The 23,287-nt window shown below is 49.9% G+C and overlaps 1 protein-coding gene across 3 annotated transcripts in view; it reads right to left on the bottom strand.

Annotated features, from left to right (window-relative positions):
- KTN1 (kinectin 1) overlaps positions 1 to 23,287 on the bottom strand; it is a 3,101,875-nt gene that overhangs the window by 1,223,366 nt on the left and 1,855,222 nt on the right. For all 3 annotated transcript variants that reach the window (XM_069637667.1, XM_069637665.1, XM_069637666.1), the window contains 2 exons: positions 792 to 882; positions 634 to 708 (listed from right to left, as the gene is read on the bottom strand). In XM_069637667.1, coding sequence (XP_069493768.1) covers positions 634 to 708; positions 792 to 882 — 166 coding nt within the window. The remainder of the gene's footprint in view (positions 1 to 633; positions 709 to 791; positions 883 to 23,287) is intronic.

Below are 23,287 nucleotides of genomic sequence, written 5' to 3'. Positions count from 1 at the left end.
CCTTCCGCACCAACGATCCTCAATGCTGAGCCGCACAGAACCGCCTGCTGGGAAAAAAAGGTTTCCAAGATCTGCTAATGGCAGGAAAGAATATCTAAGATGAGGAATCCTTGGGAGGACACAATCCATTAGAAAAGCAGTGTTTCATAGATAAGGAGGGTTTCAGATTTTAGCAAGTATTTAGGGAAAGTTAATTGAGTGTTAACAATGGCATGTCAATAAGGGGTGCTTGCATTTATGGAAGAGCTGCAAATGTCCTAATGATCTGTTATGATTTTACAAGAATTAGGAAGTTTCTCATTCAAATCACAAGATGCTATGTATTACTCCCTACAGTTAAAAAATTGGAGGTGGCAGGTGAGAAGTGAAAAAGGGTTTCATCACGAGTTGGGCGGTATTCCAGTGGTAAATGTGCTGGGATACCGCCCAAGACAATTAGTGTTAACGCAAATCGGTCTGGCGCAATTTGCACCAAATCCAGAGTTGCAGTGGCGCGGTTAGTCCTCATTTGTTAATAGAGCTACTGCAACATTTTTGCTGCTACGCCCAACCCCTGATGATTCCCAAATTGTATTCCAACAATGCTTGTGCCATCCAAAAAGCACATAAAAAACTAAACACCATATGCCATACCTGTTGAAGCTGCTGATGATGTTGCTGGATTTCGGAATTTTTGATTTTCAAATCTTGATTTTCCCCACGTAGATCCTTTAAGACAACAAAGAGTTGAAACATATTTCCACATGGCACTCAATACCTACCATGCATTAACTGTAGAAATTTGTTTTCACCTGTATCTCTCTTTCCATATGCGCTATATGTTGCTCTTTCACATCCATTTTAGCCCCTATTGCCTGCATATTCTCTTCATGCCGTTTATGCCTGAAATACATGATGTGAATCACAAATTACATAATTAAAACGACCAAAAGGTACATTTTGCCAGATAGGAACCACAGCACACCACTGAACTATGAACATAATTTCAGCATGCCTTCCTACAGTGAGTGGTCAGAAAACTAAACAAACTGCACCATCGCACAGAACCCTATCAAATACAAGACCCATTGTTAGGATGGTTTCTCTATGCTCTGTGCTCAGTGGTTCGAGTGTGAGGGACTGAGATTAGCCCACAGACTGATAACAGGGTTCCCCCACAAGACTTCCCTGGCTAAACAATGGGTAGGGATGGCTAAGCAGTCAAAGGCAACTATTAGGAGCGAAGCAACAAGGATCAACATACAGTATGCCACATACAACAGTCAATAACGAAATGTCCACACAGTGATCTTCTATGAAGGTAAGCAAGATGTGCAATTTTACAGGAAATAGTATTTTCAGTGTGTAACAGTCATTACCCCACCATTTCAGGTCACGGGCAAAGTCCAGTAGATAGTTGGATACCAAATTAGCCGATTAGCCCAGACGGGGTACCTAGAAACCCATATCGACTGAACTGGGAGTTAGCATCCCTAAGGAAATAATGGGAGAGGAGGCATTGTTCTGATTGGCTGAGGAGGCCCTGCTTCTGATTGCGCGAGGAGGATAGTGATTCTTCAGAACCCCCCAATGCTAGGTATTGCCCAATGTCAAAGATAGGGACCGCAATTCTGTCCTAGGGTTAGCATTGTTTCCTCATTCTATAGGATATTCCCAAGGATTAAACAAGGTAAGACTGCAAACTACTTGGTATAAAGTTAAACTGCAGTTCTGCCGTGAGCCCTCTGAACTGTTCACTGATTTAAGTCCCAATCGAAGACCTCACTAGGGGCACAACTCATATGTGCCCTGTGGTATGAACAGTAGGGTCTTGTGTGGGTCTATGCTTTAACCTCAAATAATTTAAGAATGTTTCTGCTACAGTGATTGTTCCACCAACCAAATACTCCCCCCTTGCCCTATGCCTATAACTGCTATAACATGACTATTTATTGATAGAATTAAAACAGTTTCCACAATCATCATAAGAATGTGTTTTATGTGCTCCTTGGGAGACATTAAGCCTCTCGGGAGAAGCACATGGCTACTCTGGGTCAGAGACCTTTGGAACTAGGGCTGAGCCCGTAGGCGTGTGCCGCTTGAAGGGTCCCGGGCAGCTTCTTCAAGCACAGTGGGTCTTGCGGATGTCGCCGTCTTCACTTTCACAAAGATGTTGAGCATCTTTAGTCAAAAGCGTTCCCATTCCTCTGTGGTAGAGGATTGGGTAGTAAACAGTAACCGCATGGTCAAATGTTTTGAGGAGTCCCTGATGAGGCAGCAACTCCTTCAGAGAATGATGCTGTCTCAAAGACATTAAAGTACTCATAATCCCCTATCCTCCATCCTTGTGGGCGTCCCCCAACATGGGTACGGTACAGAAGGTTTGGCAGTGAAAAACTTGAGCTTCCCCTTTAAATGTAAGGCGCGCGAGCCGCCACCCTCCGGCGCTTCACCTCAGTCCCCTATGAACACATCGGACGCTCAAAATATCTGGCTATGCCTATTACATATTAGGCATTGGTATACTAGCGGGGGAGGCAGGTGGGACGTTTGGAGCAAACGGGACTACGATTACTCTAGTCACTAGGGTGAATAACTAACTACTCACGTCCCTGTCACCTTTCCTTCATCCTTGTGGGTGATTCCACCGGACAAGAACATCGGGTGAACACAGGGTTGAGCAGTGATAAACTGCTGCATATCTAGGATGAATCAAAGAGGTTCTTCAGAACCTCCAGACCAAACGCTGCATCGCGCCTGGAGCTGGTGTTCAGTGAGTAGTGCTTACAGAAGGCCAACGGAGTGGCCCAAGTAGCCAACTTGCTGGTGACATCCCAAGAAGCATGTCTCTGAAACGCGACAGCCGTGCCCTTGGCTCTGACCGCATGGGCATGAATACCCTCTGGAACAGGCCTGCCCATGGCCGTCTATGCCTCCGAAATGGCCCGAACCATCCAACAGGCGATGGAAATCTTGGAAGCCTGAGAGCCAGGGGAGGAGCCCCCAAAAGTCACGAACAATGCCTCAGACTTCCTGAAGTATTCCATCCAAGATAGATAAAACTTGCTGAGACCCTCATGAGATCTAAGGAATGCAGGGCCCTCTCTGCCTCGGACTGCGGGTTCGGGAAGAACACCTGCAGGCAAATCTCTTGATTCAGACGAAATGGAGAGACAACCTTGGGCAAGAGGTTTGGTTGAGTGTGCAAGATGACTGTGTCGTTGTGAAACGTGGTGAAGGGCTTGCACAAGGATAACACATGCAGCTCGCTAACCATGTGCACCGAAGTGAGAGCCACCTGTAACTCTGTCTTAGTGTTCCCAAACAGATGTCCACAGAGGCCATCGCTTCGAAAGGCTTGCGGTGCAAAGCTGCAAGAACCACATTGAGGACCCGTACTGGGTGCAGCCTATGCACCGGCAGAAAAAGCCCAACAACCCCTTAAGGTGGGCCTTAACCACCAGGTTGGCTGAAGAAAACACATGCTCAGGGGAATTCTTGTAAGCCCCAATGGCCGGCAAATAAGTGCGGCACATATTCACCTGAACTCCTGAACGAGCCAGGTGTGCTGAAAAATCGGCAACGTCATCCAGAAGATAGGTGACATGGTCCAAACTCCATTTACTCTTATACTGGGACCAAGTCGAGGGCTTCTTGGCATGCTGGATGATGTCCCTGTTGTCATCTGAAAATTAAGTATCCTGAAGCATCAGCTGGTTAGGAACCAGTCCATCAGCACCAGATTGGCCACGTCTAGATGCTCCACTGCCCCGCCCTGCTGTGTCAGGAATCCCCTGCTGGAGATCTGAAGGTGGACGGGACCCTGGGAGCACAACTGCAGCAGATCAGAAAACCAGGGTCTCAAAGGCCAGTGGGCGGCAATCGGGATGATGCTGCAACCCACCGAAGCCTGGAAATTGCGGAGGGTCCGCTGAGGCAGAGGGGTGAGTGGGAATGCATAACACCTGTGGACGTGCTGACAGATCTGGAAGGCATCTCCCAGAGATCACCAACCTCATCCTGCCCATTAACCAAACCGGGGGCACTTGGAATTTAGAGGGGATGTAAACAAATCCAGGTAGGCGAACCGCCAATGCTGGAACAGGGGCAACAAGGAGTTGGTGTGTAACTCCCACTCATAGGTGTTGAACCCAAGGCGGCTTTGTTGGTCCACTTTTGCATTGCTGTCCCCTGGGTGGTGAACTGCTCAAATCCAAATCCCCTCCGTTGGGGCCCATTCCCAGATCGATACCCCCTCTATGCAGAGCAGGGGTGGGGGGACGACGGGTGCCAACTTGCTTGTTCAGGTAAAACATTGTAGTAGAATTGTCCATCCTGACCAGAACCAACCCGCCCCTGATGAGGGGCAAAAACGCATAGAGGGCCAGGCCCACTGCCATGAGCTCGAACAAACCGATATGCAGGAGGGCTTCTGTCCTGGACCATGATCCATGATCCATGAATTGTGTAGCCCCCAGCCGAAAAGGGAGGAGTCCGTCGTCACCACCAGGGTAGTGTAAGAAACCTGAAGGTGTCTCACCCGCTAGTCCCCGGGGATCTGTCATCCAGGTGGCCAGGTCACAGCCATCGCTATTGGATCCAGTTCTGGGAATGGACCAGTTATGGAGAATCACCTGGATGGTGGGTCCTCGGGGAGTGGAAGTGGGACACTGAAGGGTGAGATGTGGTATACCCTTCCTTATGGTACCTTTTCCCCATCCTACTAGGTAGGATATCTAGAAACTCAACTCCTCCCCCCTTTTTCGCAACAAACACCTTCACACGGACAGTTCATTGTAAGCGACAACGGATCAACACCAAAACCGTAATACCTGACATTTCCCAGCGCAAGGGTCAGGCAGAGTCAGGCAATTACGGATAACTGCACAAACACCACACAAACGACTTCCATTACACTTCTCCACACGGATAAAAGGCGGAGCACGAATGCACACTTTGAACAAGGCCTAAAACACGAGGAAGCAGCTATCCTGAAATGTTAGTTTAAACCGAGGAGAATGGCAGTGAGAGCTGAGAGGACGACAATGTGGGAATTACCCTTACCCTCTACAACCCAGAACCGCGACTTTCAAGAAGCCTCAAGGAAAAGAAACCTCAGACCCGGAATTGCAGCTGGGAACTGTGTAGCTTGTGTCAAAGGTACACAGGGCACTCTCGCACTGATAGCCAGGGCAGGGAGAAGCGATTGCCACCATGATACTGCCCTCGACTCCGACAGCAAAGCAACGCCAACGAGTTCAGCAAAGGCGGTGAGTTGGACAAACTGATAGCAGACCGGATTGTGTTATGCTCAAGGTTGCAAGCAGCAAAATTGTATGAAGAAAAGAACTTGAATATAATTGAAGTTTGTGAAACTAAGATTAGTACCAGATACAGAGTGGTCCGGCGCTGCGTAGGTGCTCACTCAAAGGTCTCTGTTTGGTCCCCCCGCACTTCTGAGCGGGGAAGAATTGTTCAACTGTAAAATCAAAGTGGTCCTGCAGTGGGTTGCCTTGAATCCTGTGCACACTCAAAAGTCTTCGACTGTCTGTAAACTGAAGTTGGTCTGAGCCCGGAAGAGGGGGATGCCTGCGAACTAGGGTGAACTGTAATACACCCGAGAAGACTGTTGAAGCAAATGTGAACCAGACTCGGGGATGCTTACAAATTGAAGTTGGTCTGAACCCGAGGCTAACGGTGAAAGAAGGATCGGAGCCCAACTGAGGGGGATCCCGGGTGAAGAGTAAATTACCCTACGTGAATATTAAGAAAGGGACTTTTCTTTATTGCTTATGGGACATCAGGTCTTCTAAGTCGAGAGAATTTGCACTAAAGAGACTTGGGCACAGAAGGCCCTGATGTTGGTGAAAGGAACTGTGACCTCGTGCCGGAGGAGCCCTGGAGTGTGCTGTGCTCAAGTGACCCGCCTTGTACCATGCTAAAAACATTGGGAAGGGAGGCCCCGGCCTACATATCGTGACTTATCATTTTGTGAACACATTTCTTTTTGTGAACATTATCCTACACCATTTTGTAGCATAACGGAAAGGATTGGCAATAGGTTGTTTTAGTATAGGCCCTTTTATTTGACTATACTCCACAAGGACAGTATTATTCCACAAGGACAGTATTATTATTATTGATAGTCGTAGCTTGCTCCCATCTTAGGTTTAGGTTTAGATTAGGCGTTTATCTGACCCATTTCAGAGTTGAATAAACACCCTTTAACTGTGATGACTTGTGTCTGTCTTACTTTGATACCATGCCTTCCTTACAGTAGGCTTTGGTTGAGTGAAGGGGCTCCCACTAAAACATTGCCCTTGATCAGCCACCAGTGAATATCGGGCAGTAGGAGTAGTGGTATTAGGACCCTGTCCAACTAAGACCACGTCTCCTGATCCCAATTGGTTGCCAGTTGGATCTGAAAGTGCCTCATCTTGAGGCGAGCGTGCTGTACAGTGAGCATGCAAGAGGCCTGCTGAGGGACAGAAGCCTCTCGGGCGTAGGGAACACCTAACCTGCTGAAGGGTAGTGTTCCAACGCACCCCTAGGAAGACCAGTTCCTGAGCCGGGCACAACTGTGACTTACTCTGGTTGTGGGAGAACCCCAGCTGATGAAGGATATCCAGCAATCTCTGGCAGGAGTGCACCACCCCTTCGGGTGACCCCACCCTCACCATCCAGTCCTAATAAGGTTACAGATGATGGCCCCCCAAGCAGAGAAAGCCCGCCACTGCATTCATCATCTTCGTGATGACACAAGGGGCTGAGGTCAGGCCGAAAGGCAGCACCTTGTACTGAAAGTGATACAACATAATCGTGAATGGGAGAAACCTCGGATGCGGTTGGTAGATGGGAACATGCAGGCACGCATCCTTGAGGTCCGGGAAACGCATACAGTCCCCGAACCTCTTGAAGCCAGAGAAAGCGCAGGGCTTTAACTCGGTCCTGCCCTGGGACTGAGCAAAAGATTTCTGTCCAGGTTTTGTCATGATGGCTAAGGACTTGCCGGTTTGAGTGGAGGTTTTCTTCTTTGTCAACTCGTCTTCGGTTGACGAATGAAAAAGGTCCACGACCTTGAAGGGCAGATCCACGATCCGCTCCTGCACGTAAAATGAAAACTTAGTGGCGTGCATCCACGCTGTCCTTCTCATATCGGCTTCAAGGTACAGCCCTCTACTGGCTGTGCCTATGTGAGAGACCGAAGACTCCACAAGGTCCTATGCAATGGCCCGCGCATCTGCCAGACCGGCTTTGAAAGAGGCTTGCTTGTCTGAAGGGAGGTCGGCAGAAATTCTCAGTGCCCCGCCACAGCGTCTGGTTAGCCGCAGCCAATCTGCGTTGGCTGCCGCAAGATACAATCCTGGGATGTAATAACAGCGCTTTCTGGAAGACTCAAAGACTTAGTCCTGCTTGGAAAGACAACTGGAGGTGGCTCCCATGGAGGAGACGACGAAGAGGATGATTAAGATTACCAGGAGTCTGCAGCCACCATTGAAGAATGAGGCTGCGGGTGGGAGGCCAGCCTAAACCTGCTGTCCAACTTCTTGTTCATCTGGGCGTTGGTCCTGGACTTCTCCCAGACCTTTCGTGCCACCTGCAGGACATCCTTCTGGAGAGGGATGCCAGACTGGATTGTGGTACGCTTACCCAAGACCTCTGCTAGCATTCCTGACTCCTGGCGGCATCCTCGGGCAGAAGGATCCCCAAGAACTCTGCCAGGCCCTGAAGGCAGGCATGAAAGGCCTTAACGGATGCAGAGGGTTCCTCGTCCTGGCTTTCATTGCCCTCATCAATGTCCCCTCCCCTTTCCACAGACCAAGGGGAATACAGTTCCTGGGACAACGGGGTCAAATCCAGCATTGAAGACAGGTCCAACGGCTGTTGAGGGGGAGGCATTGGGGGTACGGGAGGAGGTGGAGGTGTTTAAACAACCGGTAGAGCATGGACTAGGCAAGCGATCGGCACAGATAGCACTGGAGGAATGGGAGGAGTACCGAGAGGAGGGGCGGGGCAGCGCCACCTACAGGATGACCACATTCACCGTATCCTTCAGGAGCCCCCTCATCGGAGAGGAACACATGAGGAAGAGGAAGCGCTCGAAGAATCAGTCCTCGCAAGACACCGGGTCCCTAAGGGCCCAGCCCTCTGAGGCACTGGGATTCCACCCTGATCAAAGGGCTGCGGCGCATGGGGCGTGTAGCCTTAAGGCTGTGATGGGTAGACGTATCCCTGATGAGATGAGATGCCTGTACTGTACAATCTGCTGCCGCTTTCAGTGGGAAGGGGACTGGGATCATCTTGACAAGCCCATTCGATGGGCAAAAGCAGGGCAGGCCCTGAGCTGGATCCAAGATGGCCGCCAGCCTGGCATGCCCAGCCACGTGACTCTCTGCCATTTTGAAGCCTTGTGCCGCACCCTGGGTGGGAGGGCACGGAGGCCGTGGAGGCCTGAGCCACGAGAGGCCTCAGACAGGAGGATACAGCTCAGGCTTTGCACCCGAAGCAGAAGTGTCGACATCACATCACTCTGGCCCTTGAGCCCCTAAGCTTGGGAGCCGGTAGCCAGGACAGCATCAGGCCTGCCCCCGGTGCACACAGAAGAGCCCCCGGGCCCTTCGGCTTGGGAGCCGGTAGCCTTAGAGGCCTCGGGCTTGCCAGAACATTAATCAGAGGAACCCAGATCCACAAGAATCTCCAGGTAAGGAGTCACTGTGCTGCGGAGTCGTGCTGAACAGAGGGCCTACCTTGTCTTGACAAGAGGTCCTGGGGACGCAGTCTTTAAGGTGGGGTGGAGGAAAAGTGTGGAAGAAACAGATTCTTCAATGCCTTGTGACCGAGAGCACTTCAAGCTGAACATGCATCCCAGCAGTGGTCGGGCCCCAAACAGTCAAGACACAGTGCATGGGGGTCCGAGCGGTTGCATGAGGCACATCTAGTGAATCCTCCAGCGGCCGAAACAAGCCGGGGGTGGTGAGGCACCTAAGGGAAGTTAAATAAGATTGAAAAAACAAAACTGGGAGCAAGCGGAAAGCTCAAAAAGTGTCTGCGCTGGCTGTCAAGTCCGACACCATCCATGCAGAAAAAAGTACTGAGGAGAGGCGACGGAGGGCGAGGCGTTCCCACATCCGAGGCGACCCTGCATGTGTTAGGGAGAATTCTATGTTTAGGCTGAATTTCCTAACCTAGTGAGTCCCCCAGCAGCTTTGCTGGATTTCTGGAGTTTGTTTTTTTGTCCTGCCAAGAGTGAGACTCTTTCTCCCACTCTTGGACATGATTTATGGTGTTCCTTTGACTGTTAATGTGTTTTATGGGCTATGGGGTCCTTTACTCCATAGGGTCTCATGTGTTTTTACTATGTGTGTTACACAGCACCCTCTGTGCAGTGACACAGGGGTGTCATAGTGACACCCCACCATAGACTCCATACCCTGGGACTGACTACTGTCTCCCAGGGCATGTAAAGTCACCATTGGCTTTACTAGCCCCAAATTATGAACAGAAACCAGTACAAACCATCATATTGTGGACGTACTGGTCGGGGCAATTCGATTGCCCCGGGGTCTGTTAGTCGAGGAGGCACGTCTCCGTCCCCCCTGATCGAGTATTGGCTGGTGGCCGTGGATACTACTTTTTATATTCGACCGCGAATATATCTCTATGTGATTTTCCCATTGTTCAAGGCTACCAACTTTAATAATTTAATTCTCATAGCCTCGAACATACCGCCAGTTATTTAATATTAATTCGCCGGTTGGTATTTTTTGCCAGGACTCGATTCTAAAATGGCGTTTGTGTTCTCTTCTGTGACTCCAACCCAAGTCGAGCCCTTTGTTCCACTTTTTGGCTGGTGGCAGTGGATACTACTTTTTATATGCGACCGCGAATATATCCCTATGGGATTTTCCCATTGTTCGAGGCTACCACTTTTTAAAATAGCCTCGAACATACCGCCGGTTGATTGAATTAATATAAATTCACCGGTTGGTATTTTTTGCCCAAACACGTTCCAAAATGGTGTTTGTGTTCGCTTCTGTGACTCCAACCCAAGTCGAGCCCTTTGTTCCACTTTTTGGCGGGCTTCTCCACAGAAGCCTCCAAAAGTGGTGCCACTCTGTCTGGGTACCACAGGAGGTGTGGGAGGGGGTTAAGGCACCCTGGACTGAGTTACCTTGGTAACTCAAGTCACACTCTTGTGTGATTGGCCCAAGTGGTGAGCCGGCCGGCTCACCACTTAGCCTGTTTGATTGACAGCTAGGCTGAGTGAATGGGGGTGTGCTGCATAAAAGCAGGGCTTTGGGGACTGGAACTTGAGAAGTCGCCACAGGACCTGAGAATCCGACGAGGGAGAAGCTGAGCCGACCTGCTACGACGACACCACCGGTGGAGCCTTGCGGAACCGACTCGCCACCTCCCGACGACAGAGAAGATCTCCGTGCTGGAGAGTCTTCTTCCCCTGACTGGTGGGCACAACCAGTTTACCTTCTTTTTCTCGCATCCCAGGACGTCTTGTGGTCGAATTGCCCGTGCCAAGCACCCCGGCAACCGGATAGCCACTTACCACTGGACCGTGAACTAAAGGACCGCTCCTTTTAACTGAGAACTCCCAGGCTGGTTTCTTCCCTGGCAGTGCAACGGACTCCTGTCTTCCTCCCCGACGAGATCCTCTCCTCCCCCGGACGAAGCACTGACTTGCATCCGCTGCCAGGAACAACTGCCCCCGCTGGAGTATTCTCACCACTTTAAGGTACCATGTCCGCCAGGCCTCCCTTTCTAAAGATTGCTACAAGGTAATAATAATCCCTTAACCTTCTGGACTGGGCTGGCCGCCTTGATCATCTAGCTGGTCCCTTTCTTTTGGTCCAACTCTTCCTGAACCTTTGAGACTTTTGTGCACTTTTCAACTGTGTGACCTTGGACACATTTCGTTCTGATCCTCTTAAAGTGGATCCGGCCTTCTGAACTCTAACTTCAAGCTTTGACTCTGCCTTCCTCCCTTACTGCGTTCTTGTGAAAGTGTTGGGATCTGTTTCAATTTATACTCTGCTTTTCTCTCCCTTTTAAAACGAATTATTGGAGTGCCATCTGCGTTAAGCGCTCACCGCTGTCTGAAAATAAGTGGGGCTTTACTTAAGACTGGTCTAATATTCTTTTAAGGGAGTGTATATCTTTTAGTGACCGTGTTTTTGAATTGCTTACTATTAGTGCCTGTGTGTTTTATTAGATGTGGTTTTAAATAAATAATTATATCTCTTTTACACCAAGCTCTGGTCAGTGTTTGCTTGTTCTACTGTGTTCTTTTGACCTATTGTGAATACTCTGTATACTGCCTAACTCTTCTTGAGGGAAGTCTGACTGCTCAGCCACAGCTAGCAAGTGAATCTGTGTGGTACAGACTGCTACCAAGTGGGTTTACTGCCAAACACCTGTAGTCTTAAATCTTTTGCAGTGGTACCAGAGGGAACTGCACAGGTTTCTGCCTAACAGCATGCTATGCCAAACTTAAAGGGGAAGTTACATTTTTTGGCTGCCAAAGGTTCTGGTACCGTCACCATGTTGGGGGACGCCTACAAGGATGGAGGAAAGGGGACGGGACGTATGAGTACTGCATGGGGTGCGGGTCCTCTTGCAGTGTTTCGTCTTCTTGTCTTTCTGGGTCTAGGACTGGTCTTCCTCTCTCCTCCACTCCAAGTACAGAGACTAAGAAGAAGTTGTGAAAAACTGGAAGGTGTCTCACCCGCTAGTCCCCCGGGATCTGTCATCTAGGTGGCCAGGACACTGCCATCGCTTTTGGATCCAGTTCCTGGGGGTGGACCAGTGCAGGATGATCACCTGGATGGGGGGGGTCTTCGGTGAGTGGAAGTGGGACACCGGACGGTGAGACGCGGTATCCCCTTCCCTGTAAAACCTTTACCCCATCCTACCAGGTAGGAAACATAGGGACTCAACCACCACCCCCCTTTTCCAACACGAACACTTTCTCACGGAAAACTCGCTGTGAGGGAAAACAGACTAAGATCCGAGCTGTATACCTGACATGTCCCACTACAATGGTCAGTCAGGGTCAGGCAATAACTGATCATTAGACACACACCTGACTTCCATCACGCTTCCCCACACGGATTCAAGGCGGAGCTCGAAAGCATACTCTTAGCAAGACAAAGCACACAAGGAAGCAGCAGTTCCAAGATGGCAGAAGAGGGCAAGACTGAAGAGGATTGCAAAGAGGGAAATACCTGCTTCGATAGTCAAGGCGGGGATAAGCGTTTGCCGCGGTGCTACTGTCCTTGGCTCAAACAACAAAGCATCACCAGTGAAGTCAGCACAGCCGGTGAGTTGGGGAAGACTGATACCAGACCGATCTGTGTGGAAATCAAGTTTGCAAGCGGCAACATTGGACCTCATTATAAGTTTGCCAGTCCAGTAACAACGGTACCAGTAAGTTTGCCGGTACCGTTGTTACCGGCCCGGCAAACTACGAGGTCTGCGAGCGGGTACCTTTTCGTCCACCAGGTCTGACCTGGCGGGTGGACCGGCACCCGCAAGCAGACCATGTCGGATGCACCGGCACCATTCACGAATGGTGTCTGTGCATCCGACCTCCCCATTCCCATTGAGTCCAATGGGAATCAAATGGGAATGGGGAGCAACGTTTACCAGAACCCTGCAATGGGCAATTACCGGGTCCACCGGGGCTGTAATGCCCCAGGAATTGTCCATTCCCGGGTGCTGGAAAAAAAATGACTCAAGCCGTGCCGGTTTTACCGGCATGGCTACCGCCGGAGTCAAAATGAGGCCCATTGTATAAAGAAGATTATTAAGACAGCAGATGAGTGAATGAACTTTGAAGCTAAATTACGATACCATTGACCGTGTGGTCCGGCATCACACGGATGCTCATTCAAAAGTCTCCATCAGATATCCAACCGAAAGGGTGCGAACGTAAAAAGAAAGAATTGTGAAATCAAAGTGGTCCTGCAGTGGGTCAAACCAAACCCTGTGCACATTCGAAAATCTCCGATACTTGACATAAAACTGACATTGCTCCGAGCCCGGGTGAGGGAGATCCGGGGTGAACCGTGAGTCGCCCGAAAAGGAAGAACCTACAAACATTGTGCAATATAGTTAAAGGTGAAAGACAGGCTCGAGCCCGGCATAGGGAAGCCTGTGTGGAACATTATGTTAAAAGGATCTGAGCCCGGTTTAGGGGGATCCGGGATGGATAGTGAATCACCCGATATGAATACTTGTGAAAAGCAACAAGGGAAAATAACTAGTCTATTTTTGTTGCATCGGGCCCTTTGAGTGAAGAGACTTTGAGAAGCAAGGAGACTTGCGCTCGGGAGGCCCTGATGCTGATGAGTGAAATGCAACCTTATGCTCAAGAAGCCAGAGACTGTGCTATGCTCAAGTGAACCACCTTATGCCGTGGTAAAAATGTGGGGCAGGGAGGCGAATGGCCTGAAAACCTGACATATCATTTTTGAACACATTTTTCTTTTTCTTAACATTATTTCCCACACTATTTCTATTTAGCGGTAAGGATTAGCAATTGTTTTTTTTCCGTACAGACCCTTTTATTTTGACAAGACACCACTAGAACTGTGTTATCATACCCTTTTTGAAGTTCGATAAAACCCTTGAACTGTGGTCACTTATGTCTGTCTTACTGTTGACGCCATGCCTTCCTTACAGAGTCCTTTTATCACCTGTGACAAAAGGTAATGTTTTTTACAGCACATTCCCTTAAGGCCTTTTTGGTGCATGGATTGGCATGACCCACAATCCTGCGGGTTGTGTTCCTTCACAAGGCAGTATTGATAGATCCTGCGTAGCTGTAGACAGATATCTGTCTCTTGTAATCCGCACAGGGCCTGAAATCCAAGGCTCCATCATACTTCGGCATGATAGAGTAAAAAGAGATATACAAAAAGAAAAAAAAAAGAGCTAAAAGTAGAGGCATTCCCAAAGTATACATATTGTGTGGAAAAAGAGCTAAGGTCATGATGCACGGCGGCTCCATATATACTGGATCCTGTCCTTTGTGCCCCCCTCAAAGACATTGGGCATCATCAGAAGTTTCCAGACCGGCAATCTATGTGTTTGCCTGCTGTGGCCGCTGTGCCCGACAGGTCTGACCCTGCCGAGCACAGCAGCCGCGGTAGGCAAACTCTTCACAGAAGCGCTGGCACTGTTGGCAACGGTGCCGGCGCTTCTGTGTCCCCACTCTATGGGACTCTATGGGAATGGGGACTTACATTTTACCGGCGCCCAACTTCCTGGGCTGCCGGAGTTGTAATCTCCTGGTGGCATCTGGAAGTCAGGCGCCGGTTAAATATTACGAGTCCGGTGGCAACCCGCCTGTAGCATCGTCAGGGTTACTGCTGCACTCGTAATGAGGCCCATTGTGGAAACAATTGGGCTGGCCCCTGAAGGCGTGGGCAACCATAAACTCAGAACAAACCCATCCTACATCCGGCGGTACACCTTTCCAACCCATGCCACCTGCTGTTTTGCTAGTACTCAAGATCCAGCTCACTTGGACTTCCAGAAACAATATGGACTGCAATTGGCCATAAAATCACCCTTCCATTATGTAACAAACAAGTAGCTGCACGGGTGAAAGTCATTGACGTTATCCCCATTGGCCTCAGGACCGGTGACACCATACAGAACACCTGAAACTAAGCATTAATAACCATTGAGAAACCATTGCTTTTGAAATCATTGAAAATGCAATCTTCACAGTGGTTTTAGCATATCCCTAGCTGGTATTGCATAATCCTTTAATCAATTTGGGCTATTTTCATCACTCTTCTGTTCAGATGTCTGTACCAGAACCTGTTGCAGTCCACCTATCATGACGATGACCTATTATGAATAAGATGTGAGGAACTCTCAGTAAAGACAGACACAAGTGATCACAGTTCAAGGGTGTTTATTGAACAATGGTTGCATGGTGGAAAAACTAAACCTAAATCTAAGATGGGAGCAAGCGTCGACCATCAAATGAAAATAAGGCAGTCCTAGTAGCGTTGTCTCAAAATAAAAGGGCCTATACTAGAAAATCTATTGCCAAACCTTACAACTAATACAAAAAGGGTGTGAGATAGTTCTCATGAAAAGAAGGAAGTGTTCTTAAATAATATGTCAGGATGCGTTACCATTCCCCACGTTTTGAGCAGGGGGTAAGGTGGGATCTTGGAGCACAGTAGTCTTGGGCTTTTCCAGCACGAGACGACAATTCTAATGGCAGCTCTCAGGACCAGCGATGGCCAGGTCTCGTTTCCTTGAAAGTCTCTAGCCTTTGAGGACCTGATGTATTCCAATAACAAAACAAATAAACAGTCTTTTCCATGGGCTTTGGGAGACCACTTTCACCCCGGGATTCCCCTCTTCTGGGCGCAAATCCCTAGAAAGTGTAATGATATCAAAACCCAGGATAGCTATGTTCTCTCGCTTTCAAGAGCCCCTCAGGTTCCAAAATAAAGTTCAAACAAAAGAGTTCCTTCAACAATCTTAATGTTCTTTTTTAACAGTTCAACGTGGACATCCCTCCGCCAGGTTCACTCTCGTCAACACACTGTTTCTTGGGAATTTAGACTTGCCCCGTTCCCACCAGCACCTCTCGGCTGGGTTTACTCGTATCAATTTAACATACACAGGTGGTTACGGGATTCACTTCCCTTGCTTTCTCATGTGGCGGGATTCACTTCCCTTGCTTTCACTCAATTTGTACAAAGTCTTTCGATTGAACAGGGATTTTACTAGACCTCCTGTATGACCACTTTGACCTCTTTCGGCGACTCGGCTACAGCCTTCTGGTACCCGTAGTTTTGCTCACAAAGGGATTGACCAGTCTCTCTCGAGTTAGCACCCACGTGGTGCAGATTTCCCTCTGCAGCTGATCTCCCCTTTAACACTGTTAGGGAGAATTCTCTCTTTAGGCTGAATTTCCTAACCTAGTGAGTCCCCCAGCAGCTTTGTTGGATTTATGGAGTTGTTTTTTTCCCCCTGCCAAGAGTGAGACTCTTTTTCTCCCACTCTTGGGCATGATTTATGGTATTCCTTTGACTGGTAATGTGTTTTATGGGCTATGGGGTCCTTTACTCCATAGGGTCTCATGTGTTTTTCCTGTGTGTGTTACACAGCACCCTCATAGTGACACCCCACCATAGACTCCATACCCTGGGACTGACTACTGTCTCCCAGGACATGTAAAGTCACCATTGGCTTTACTAGTCCCAAATTATTAACAGAAACCAGAACAAACCATCATATTGTGGACGTACTGGTCGGGACAATTCGATTGCCCTAGGGTCTGTTAGTCGAGGGGGCATGTCTCCGTCCCCCATGATCGAGTTTTGGCTGGTGGCAGTGGAAACTACTTTTTATATTCGACTGAGAATATTTTCCTATGGGATTTTCCCATTGTTCGAGGCTACCAACTTTAATTATTTAATTCTCATAGCCTCGAATATACCGCCGGTTTATTTAATTAATATTAATTCGCCGGTTGGTATTTTTTGCCAAGACTGGATTCTAAAATGGCGTTTGTGTTCTCTTCTGTGACTCCAACCCAAGTCGAGCCCTTTGTTCCACTTTTTGGCGGGCTTCTCCACAGAAGCCTCCAAAACTGGCGCCACTCTGTCTGGGTACCACAGGGGATGTGGGAGGGGGTTTAGGCACCCTGGACTGAGTTACCTTGGTAACTCAAGTCGCACTCTTGTGTGATTGGCCCAAGTGGTGAGCCGGCCGGCTCACCACTTAGCATGTTTGATTGACAGCTAGGCTGAGTGAATGGGGGTTTTCTGCATAAAAACAGGGCTTTGGGGACTGGAACTTCAGAAGTCGCCACAGGACCTGAGAATCCGACGAGGGAGAAGCTGAGCCGACCTACCACGACGACACCACCGGTGGAGCCCTGCGGAACCGACTCACCACTTCCCGACGACATAGAAGATCTCCCGGCTGGAGAGGCTTCTTACCCTGACTGGTGGGCACCACCAGTTTACCTTCTTCTCTTCGCACCCCAGACCGGCTTGTGGTCGAATTGCCCGTGCCAAGCACCCCGGCAACCGGATAGCCACTTACCACTGGACCGCGAATCAACGGACCGCTCCTTTTACCTGAGAAACTCTGCGGCTGGTTTCTTCCCTGGCAGTGCAACGGACTCCTGTCTTCCTCCCCGACGAGATCTTCTCTTCCCCCGGACGAAGCACCGACTTGCATCCGATGCCAGGAACAACTGCCCCCGCTGGAGTATTCTCACCATTTTAAGGTACCGTGTCCGCCAGGCCTCCCTTTCTAAAGATTGCAACGAGGTAATAATAACCCCTTAACCTTCTGGACTGGGCTGGCCGCCTTGACCTTCTAACTGGTCCTTTTCTTTGGTCCAACTCCTTTTTGACCCTTTTCAAGACTTTTGTGCACTGCAACCGTGTGACCTTGGACACATTTCGTTTGATCCTCTTAAAGTGGATCCAGCCTACTGAACTCTAACTTCACGGTTTTACTTTGCCTTCCTCTCTTGTTGGGTTCTTGTAAAAGTGTTGGGACCTGTTTCATTTTTATTCTCTGTTTTTCTCTCCCTTTTAAAAACGAATTATTAGAGTGCCATCTACGTTAAGCGCTCACCGCTGTCTGAAAATAAGTGGGGCTTTACTTAAGAATTGTCTAATATTTTTCTAAGGGAGTGTATATCTTTTAGTGACCGTGTTTTTGAATTGCTTACTATTAGTGCCTGTGTGTTTTTCTAGATGTGGTTTTAAATAAATAATTATATCTCTTTTACACCAAGCCCTGGTCAGTGTTTACTTGTTCTATTGTGTTCTCTTGAACTATTGTGAATACTCTGTATACTGCCTAACTCTTCTTGAGGGAAGTCTGACTGCTCAGCCACAGCTACCAAGTGAATCTGTGTGGTACAGACTGCTACCAAGTGGGTTTACTGCCAAACACCTGTAGTCCTAAATCTTTTGCAGTGGTCCCAGAAGGAGCTGCACAGGTTTCTGCCTAACAAACACTTGTTACCATTCTTTCACAGTTCATTGAACTTTGTTCAATTTTGCCACTTTGCGCTTCTCACTCAACACAGCCTCGTTCTTATAGGTTCCTACCTCGACTCACAATCTGCGATGAACCGCTTGGCTTTCGGCTTCACTGGAGTCAAGGCCGGTAACACAGCCGCAGGAGCTTCCCTCACTCCTGCTTATCGACATAGGCTTGCCCTATGTACCGTTGACATCTTCTGCAAGACACTTGTGCTATTGTTCACGGTTTTAGGCTTTCTTCCTCGAAGGTTCAGCAGGTCTGGAACAAAAAGGCCAGGTTCACTTCTCTCCTTGCCACCCTCCCGATTCCTGCCGACTTTCTCCTTCATTTGGAATGCTGCGCCTGCGTAGCTGTCTCGTCATGCTGTCTACCGTGCTTGTACTGTGCTCTCTCGCTCCACCTTGTATCCCTGTGGGGAAGAGAAAGGGCCGTCAGGTGTGTGTGATTCTGATCAATTGCCTGACCCTTGTATTGGGACATGTCAGGTAAACGGCGCTGGTGTGAGTCTGTTCTCTGGTGTGTTGTATGAAAGTGTGTGTGTTGGAAAAGGGGAGGGGCGCAGTGGTTTTGAATGTCCAACGTGGTAGGATGGGGAAAAGGTATTGAAAGAAGAGGGATACCGCGTCTCACCCGTCCGTGTCCCACCCTACAGGTGATCCTCCCTCACTGGTCCACCCCCAAGAACTGGATCCAATATCGATGGCCGTGTCCTGGTCACCTGGATGACAGATCCCCTGTGACTAGCTAGGGAGACACCTTCAGGTTTCTGACAAAGAACGCCTCCATTCATCAGAACGCTCTTAAGCAATATTAGGATTATCGTCCAGTGTTTTCACATCCCAGCCTATTCCGTTACCATAACATTACCCCTATGATTGCGAGATAGACCTTGCACCTGACACACAGATCCCTGGCATAGCATGCCTAATTGCTGGCTCCCCATGAACAGGAAGAAGTACCCAAGTATACTGAAGACTGGCTTGCCAAAGGCTACATTGTTCAGTCATGTTCTACTACACAGGTACCACTCTTTTGTGCCGAAATGGGGGGACCCTCAGACCATGCATACATTATGGTGGTTTAACAACATCAAGAAAGACAGATATCCTTTACTGCTTATCAGAAATATTATGCAATCTTTACAATCTATCAGCACCTTCAAGAAGCTACATCTGAGGGGGCCATAAGACCTTATTGGGGTCAAGGCCGGCAACTAATGCAAGACAGCATTCAGGACACTTCTAGGGAAGTATGAATACAGGGTTATGCCCTTTGGTCTGGGCAATGCCTGAGCCGTCTTCTAAAGTTTCATGGACCATACCCTTATGGATTTGTTAAGGTTATCCATTTGGGTATAGTTGACAATATTCCGATTTTCTCGGCCACACTTAAGCAACAAATCCTACATTTCTAGAAAGTATTACCTTGGCTAATCGCCAACCACTTGCAAAAATGCTCCTGCAGGAGACCACTAGAGGGCGCAGAAGGCAATGGCTGCCTGAAGCTTGGCTCCTCTCACCGTGAGGACAAAAGAGATGATTTAGAGCTAATCCCAGACCTGAATAAACGATAAAACCAAAGGGTTTTGATGGCGAGAAGTGGGTCAAGGCAGGGGTGTCAAGAGCAGACCGCCAAATCAAGGAAGGACCGGCATACTAATAAGGTGCCCATCCCGAGCCAGGCCTGGACACAGTGGCCCTCATTACGACCCTGGCGGAAAGTGACTGACCGGACCGCCACAGCGTAAATAGCGTTTCCGCCATTGCACGATGGAGCAAAGTGCGGCCCATTCCGACCCATCGGGCACGAGCACCACGGCATGGCGGAAGTGCAAAGTCCGCGATGGCGGAAATGACCCCAAAACGGCCCACACCGCCGCCGTACGGCGCCCTAGGTGCAATACCGCCACCCATCTTAGCGGACACCGCAGTGAGCGCCAACCGGAAAGTACGGTGACCGTAAATATACGGAAACGGAAGTAAAAACATGGGCCCGGAACGGGAAACAACACGCCGTACACCTATAAAACCACAAAGTCCACACAACCACTAAAAACACTACCCTGAGACACATCCCAACCCGTCATCCACCCTAGTGAAACCAAGAAAAATGGGAAAAGTAGCGAAGAAAGCGTGCGACCGCAAGCGGCTGGTCCACTTCTCCCGTGAGGAACTCACCGTGCTTACAGAGACCCTCCAGGAGAATGCCGCCGCCGTCTTCTCCACGCAAATGACCAGGACGGCACTTGCGAACAAGAAGGCCATATGGGCCCTGGTGGCACAGCGGGTAAGTGCGGTGGGGACCGCACCCCGCAACCCACAGCAATGCAGAAAGCGATGGGACGACCTGCGGATACGCGTCCGTAGCATACTTTCTGCCAACCGCAACATTGCCACAGCCACCGGGGGAGGATCGGAATCACCCATCAAGTTGACCCCCTGGGAAGAAATCTGTGCCTCCACCATTGGAATGGAGAGCATAGAGGGAGTCGGAGGGATGGAGAAAGGAGTGCAGACATCCGGAGAATCAGGTAGGTGGCCCAAATAAAACCATGCCAAATCCACAATGTCCAATCATGTGAATCACATGTGTCCACATAGCGCAACAGCAACACATGGCCAGGAGAACGTCCACACACATTGGCCTGATAGCGCACTTTAAAACTCACAATAAATACATAAATAATTAAAAACCCCAAAAACACCCACTACACGTGCAGCAGGCACACCCTAACTGCAGGCTGCCAAACAACTGCACCCTCACTCCACACACAAATGAAAGCACCTCCAAGGCCCCGACCCAAATCACCCTCAGGTACCACCCCAATGCATGTGATACATTGCCATTCCAATTCCCACAGACCCATTAATAACGCTCGCCCTCCTTTACTCCACCACAGGGTCCGATCCAAACGACGAGCTTCAGGACACCCCTACCAGCACACCTGCAAAGAGGGCCAAGACCGACGGCCAAAGACCCTCCACCTCAGCTGCACGCATCAAGACACGGCAGCAGCACAAATCAAGTGGCAGCACAGAGGAGGGAACATCAACAGGCACCCCAGCAGCCAGCATGCCCACAACAGCAGCACCACAGGTCCCCCCAATGGATGCCACAGAAGGCACTGCCTCTGGTGGCAGCAGCACCATAGGTGACACCCCATTAATGGCAGCATGCTCCGACACAGAAGACGGGGATGTCGAAGTCAGATCCATCCATGACCTGTCCCAATCCCCCTGTCTGTTCCATCCCGTACACCATGAGGATACCACGCAGGGGCACCCACAAGACGACGACTGGCCATCCCCCACAAGCCCTGTGGCAGGGCAACATGAGGCGAACAGCCACTCTGTGACACCACCGCAAATGGCCATGGCCCAGCAGAGGCAACAGTCCCTCGACCAGTTAATCGTGCAACAGCAGCAACTGGCCACGCTCCTCAAGGACCATGCCGATGAATGTGGGGGCACTAAGGCAGACATAGAAACATCAACTGAGACACTTAGGGCAGAAATGGAGAGAAGTACAGAGACACTAAGGGCACAAATGGAGAGTAGCACCGAGTGCCTGAGAGTACAAATGGAGAGTAGCACCGAGAGCCTGAGAGTCCAAATGGAGAGAAGCACCGAGAGCCTGAGGGGGGAACTGCATGCGACGTCCAAAGACGTATGTGCCGAACTTGCCGCAGTGCGCCGTGTGCTCACTGAGCTCTCACAAACCCTTAGGGACATGCATGGACGTGAGCAGGCAGAGACATCATCCGTTGCAAGTTCCGTCCAGGGCAGCCCCCAACGTAGATCTGGGAGGAACCTGCGCTCCACAGGCAGGGGTGCCCCTGATACCCGCAGAGGGGGCTTGCAATAGCGACTGCCCACTGACAATGAGCATCTTTGGACACTGGTGTTCGGGGGGGAGGTAGGAGGGTGGAGGGGGTGTGTTGGGCTCACTTGGGTGGCGGGTCGATAGGGTGTTCAACATGATATCACATATGCCATAAACAATGCACGATCAACCAATGAGATGTGTGGACAATGATCTTTGTGTACTAGGCCATCATAGGCGTACAGTCCATATTGTGCATGTACCAGACACACACAGTGCCACGAGTCCCGTGTCCATGTATCAGCCACCAGGCGTGAGTGCTAGAAGCATGCATCAATGAGATGCTGACGAATGTCACGGCCCTCCTGTGCCTCGCGGACTCCTTGAGGTGCTGCCACATCCCCACCCTCATCATGACCATCTTCAGGTGCTTGCAGTTCTGCGTCAGGGGGCATGGGCACATTTCTACGTACGCACATGTTGTGTAGCATGACACATGCCATCACCATCTTTGCAACCTTCTCATGGCGGTACAGGAGTGCCCCGCCAGACCTGCTGAGGCACCGGAAACGAGTCTTCAGTAGGCCGAATGCCTGTTCAATGACTACACGGGTACGTGAGTGGGCATGGTTGTAGTCCTCCTCATGCTGGTCCCGTGGGTTCCGGACTGGTGTGAGGAGCCATCTCTTCAGTGGATATCCGGCATCACCTGTATGTGGACGATAAACGAATTATGTGGAATGCCATTGCTACGTACGCACCCCCCCACCCCCCTTCCTGCCAGGTCATTGCCGCATCACATACCCCACATCATCATGCATGAAATGAGACTCACCGAGTAGCCAGGATCTGTACCCTGCGTGTCGCTCCATGTAGCGTGGTATTGTTGAGTTCCTCAAGACCATAGAATCATGGGTTGATCCAGGGAATCGGGCACAACAATGTGTAATGATCCTGTTGGAGTCACACACCATTTGTACATTCAGAGAATGAAATTGTTTTCGGTTGCGGTACTGGGCCTCCATGGCATGTGGGACGACCAATTCCACATGGGTGCAGTCGATGGCACCAAGGCAACCCGGTATGCCGCCAAGTGCATGGAATCCCACTTTTGTGTTGGTAATTTCCTGCTCCGAGCGTGGTAGAGAGATGTAGTCGTCTGCGTGCTGCAGGAGGGCATCGAGCACTTGCAATAGTGTCCGTGAGAACAGTGGCTGAGAAATGCCATGCAACTGTCCGACTGTGTGCTGGTAGGTGCCTGTGGCCAGGAAGTGGAGTACAGACACCACCTTCAGTAGGGGTGGGATGGCGGTTGGGCTATCTATCATGCTGACAAGGTCAGCCTGTGTCATGTCCACAATGGCGGCTATGGTGTCCCGGTCCAAACGGTAGAGGGTGTGGATCTGCTCATCAGTGAGGTTGAACGGATGTG

The sequence above is a fragment of the Ambystoma mexicanum genome, chromosome 14 (assembly GCF_040938575.1).
Source record: "Ambystoma mexicanum isolate Mex_15411 chromosome 14, UKY_AmexF1_1, whole genome shotgun sequence".
Classification (NCBI taxonomy): domain Eukaryota; kingdom Metazoa; phylum Chordata; class Amphibia; order Caudata; family Ambystomatidae; genus Ambystoma; species Ambystoma mexicanum.
This window is presented reverse-complemented; position numbering and strand designations above follow the sequence as displayed.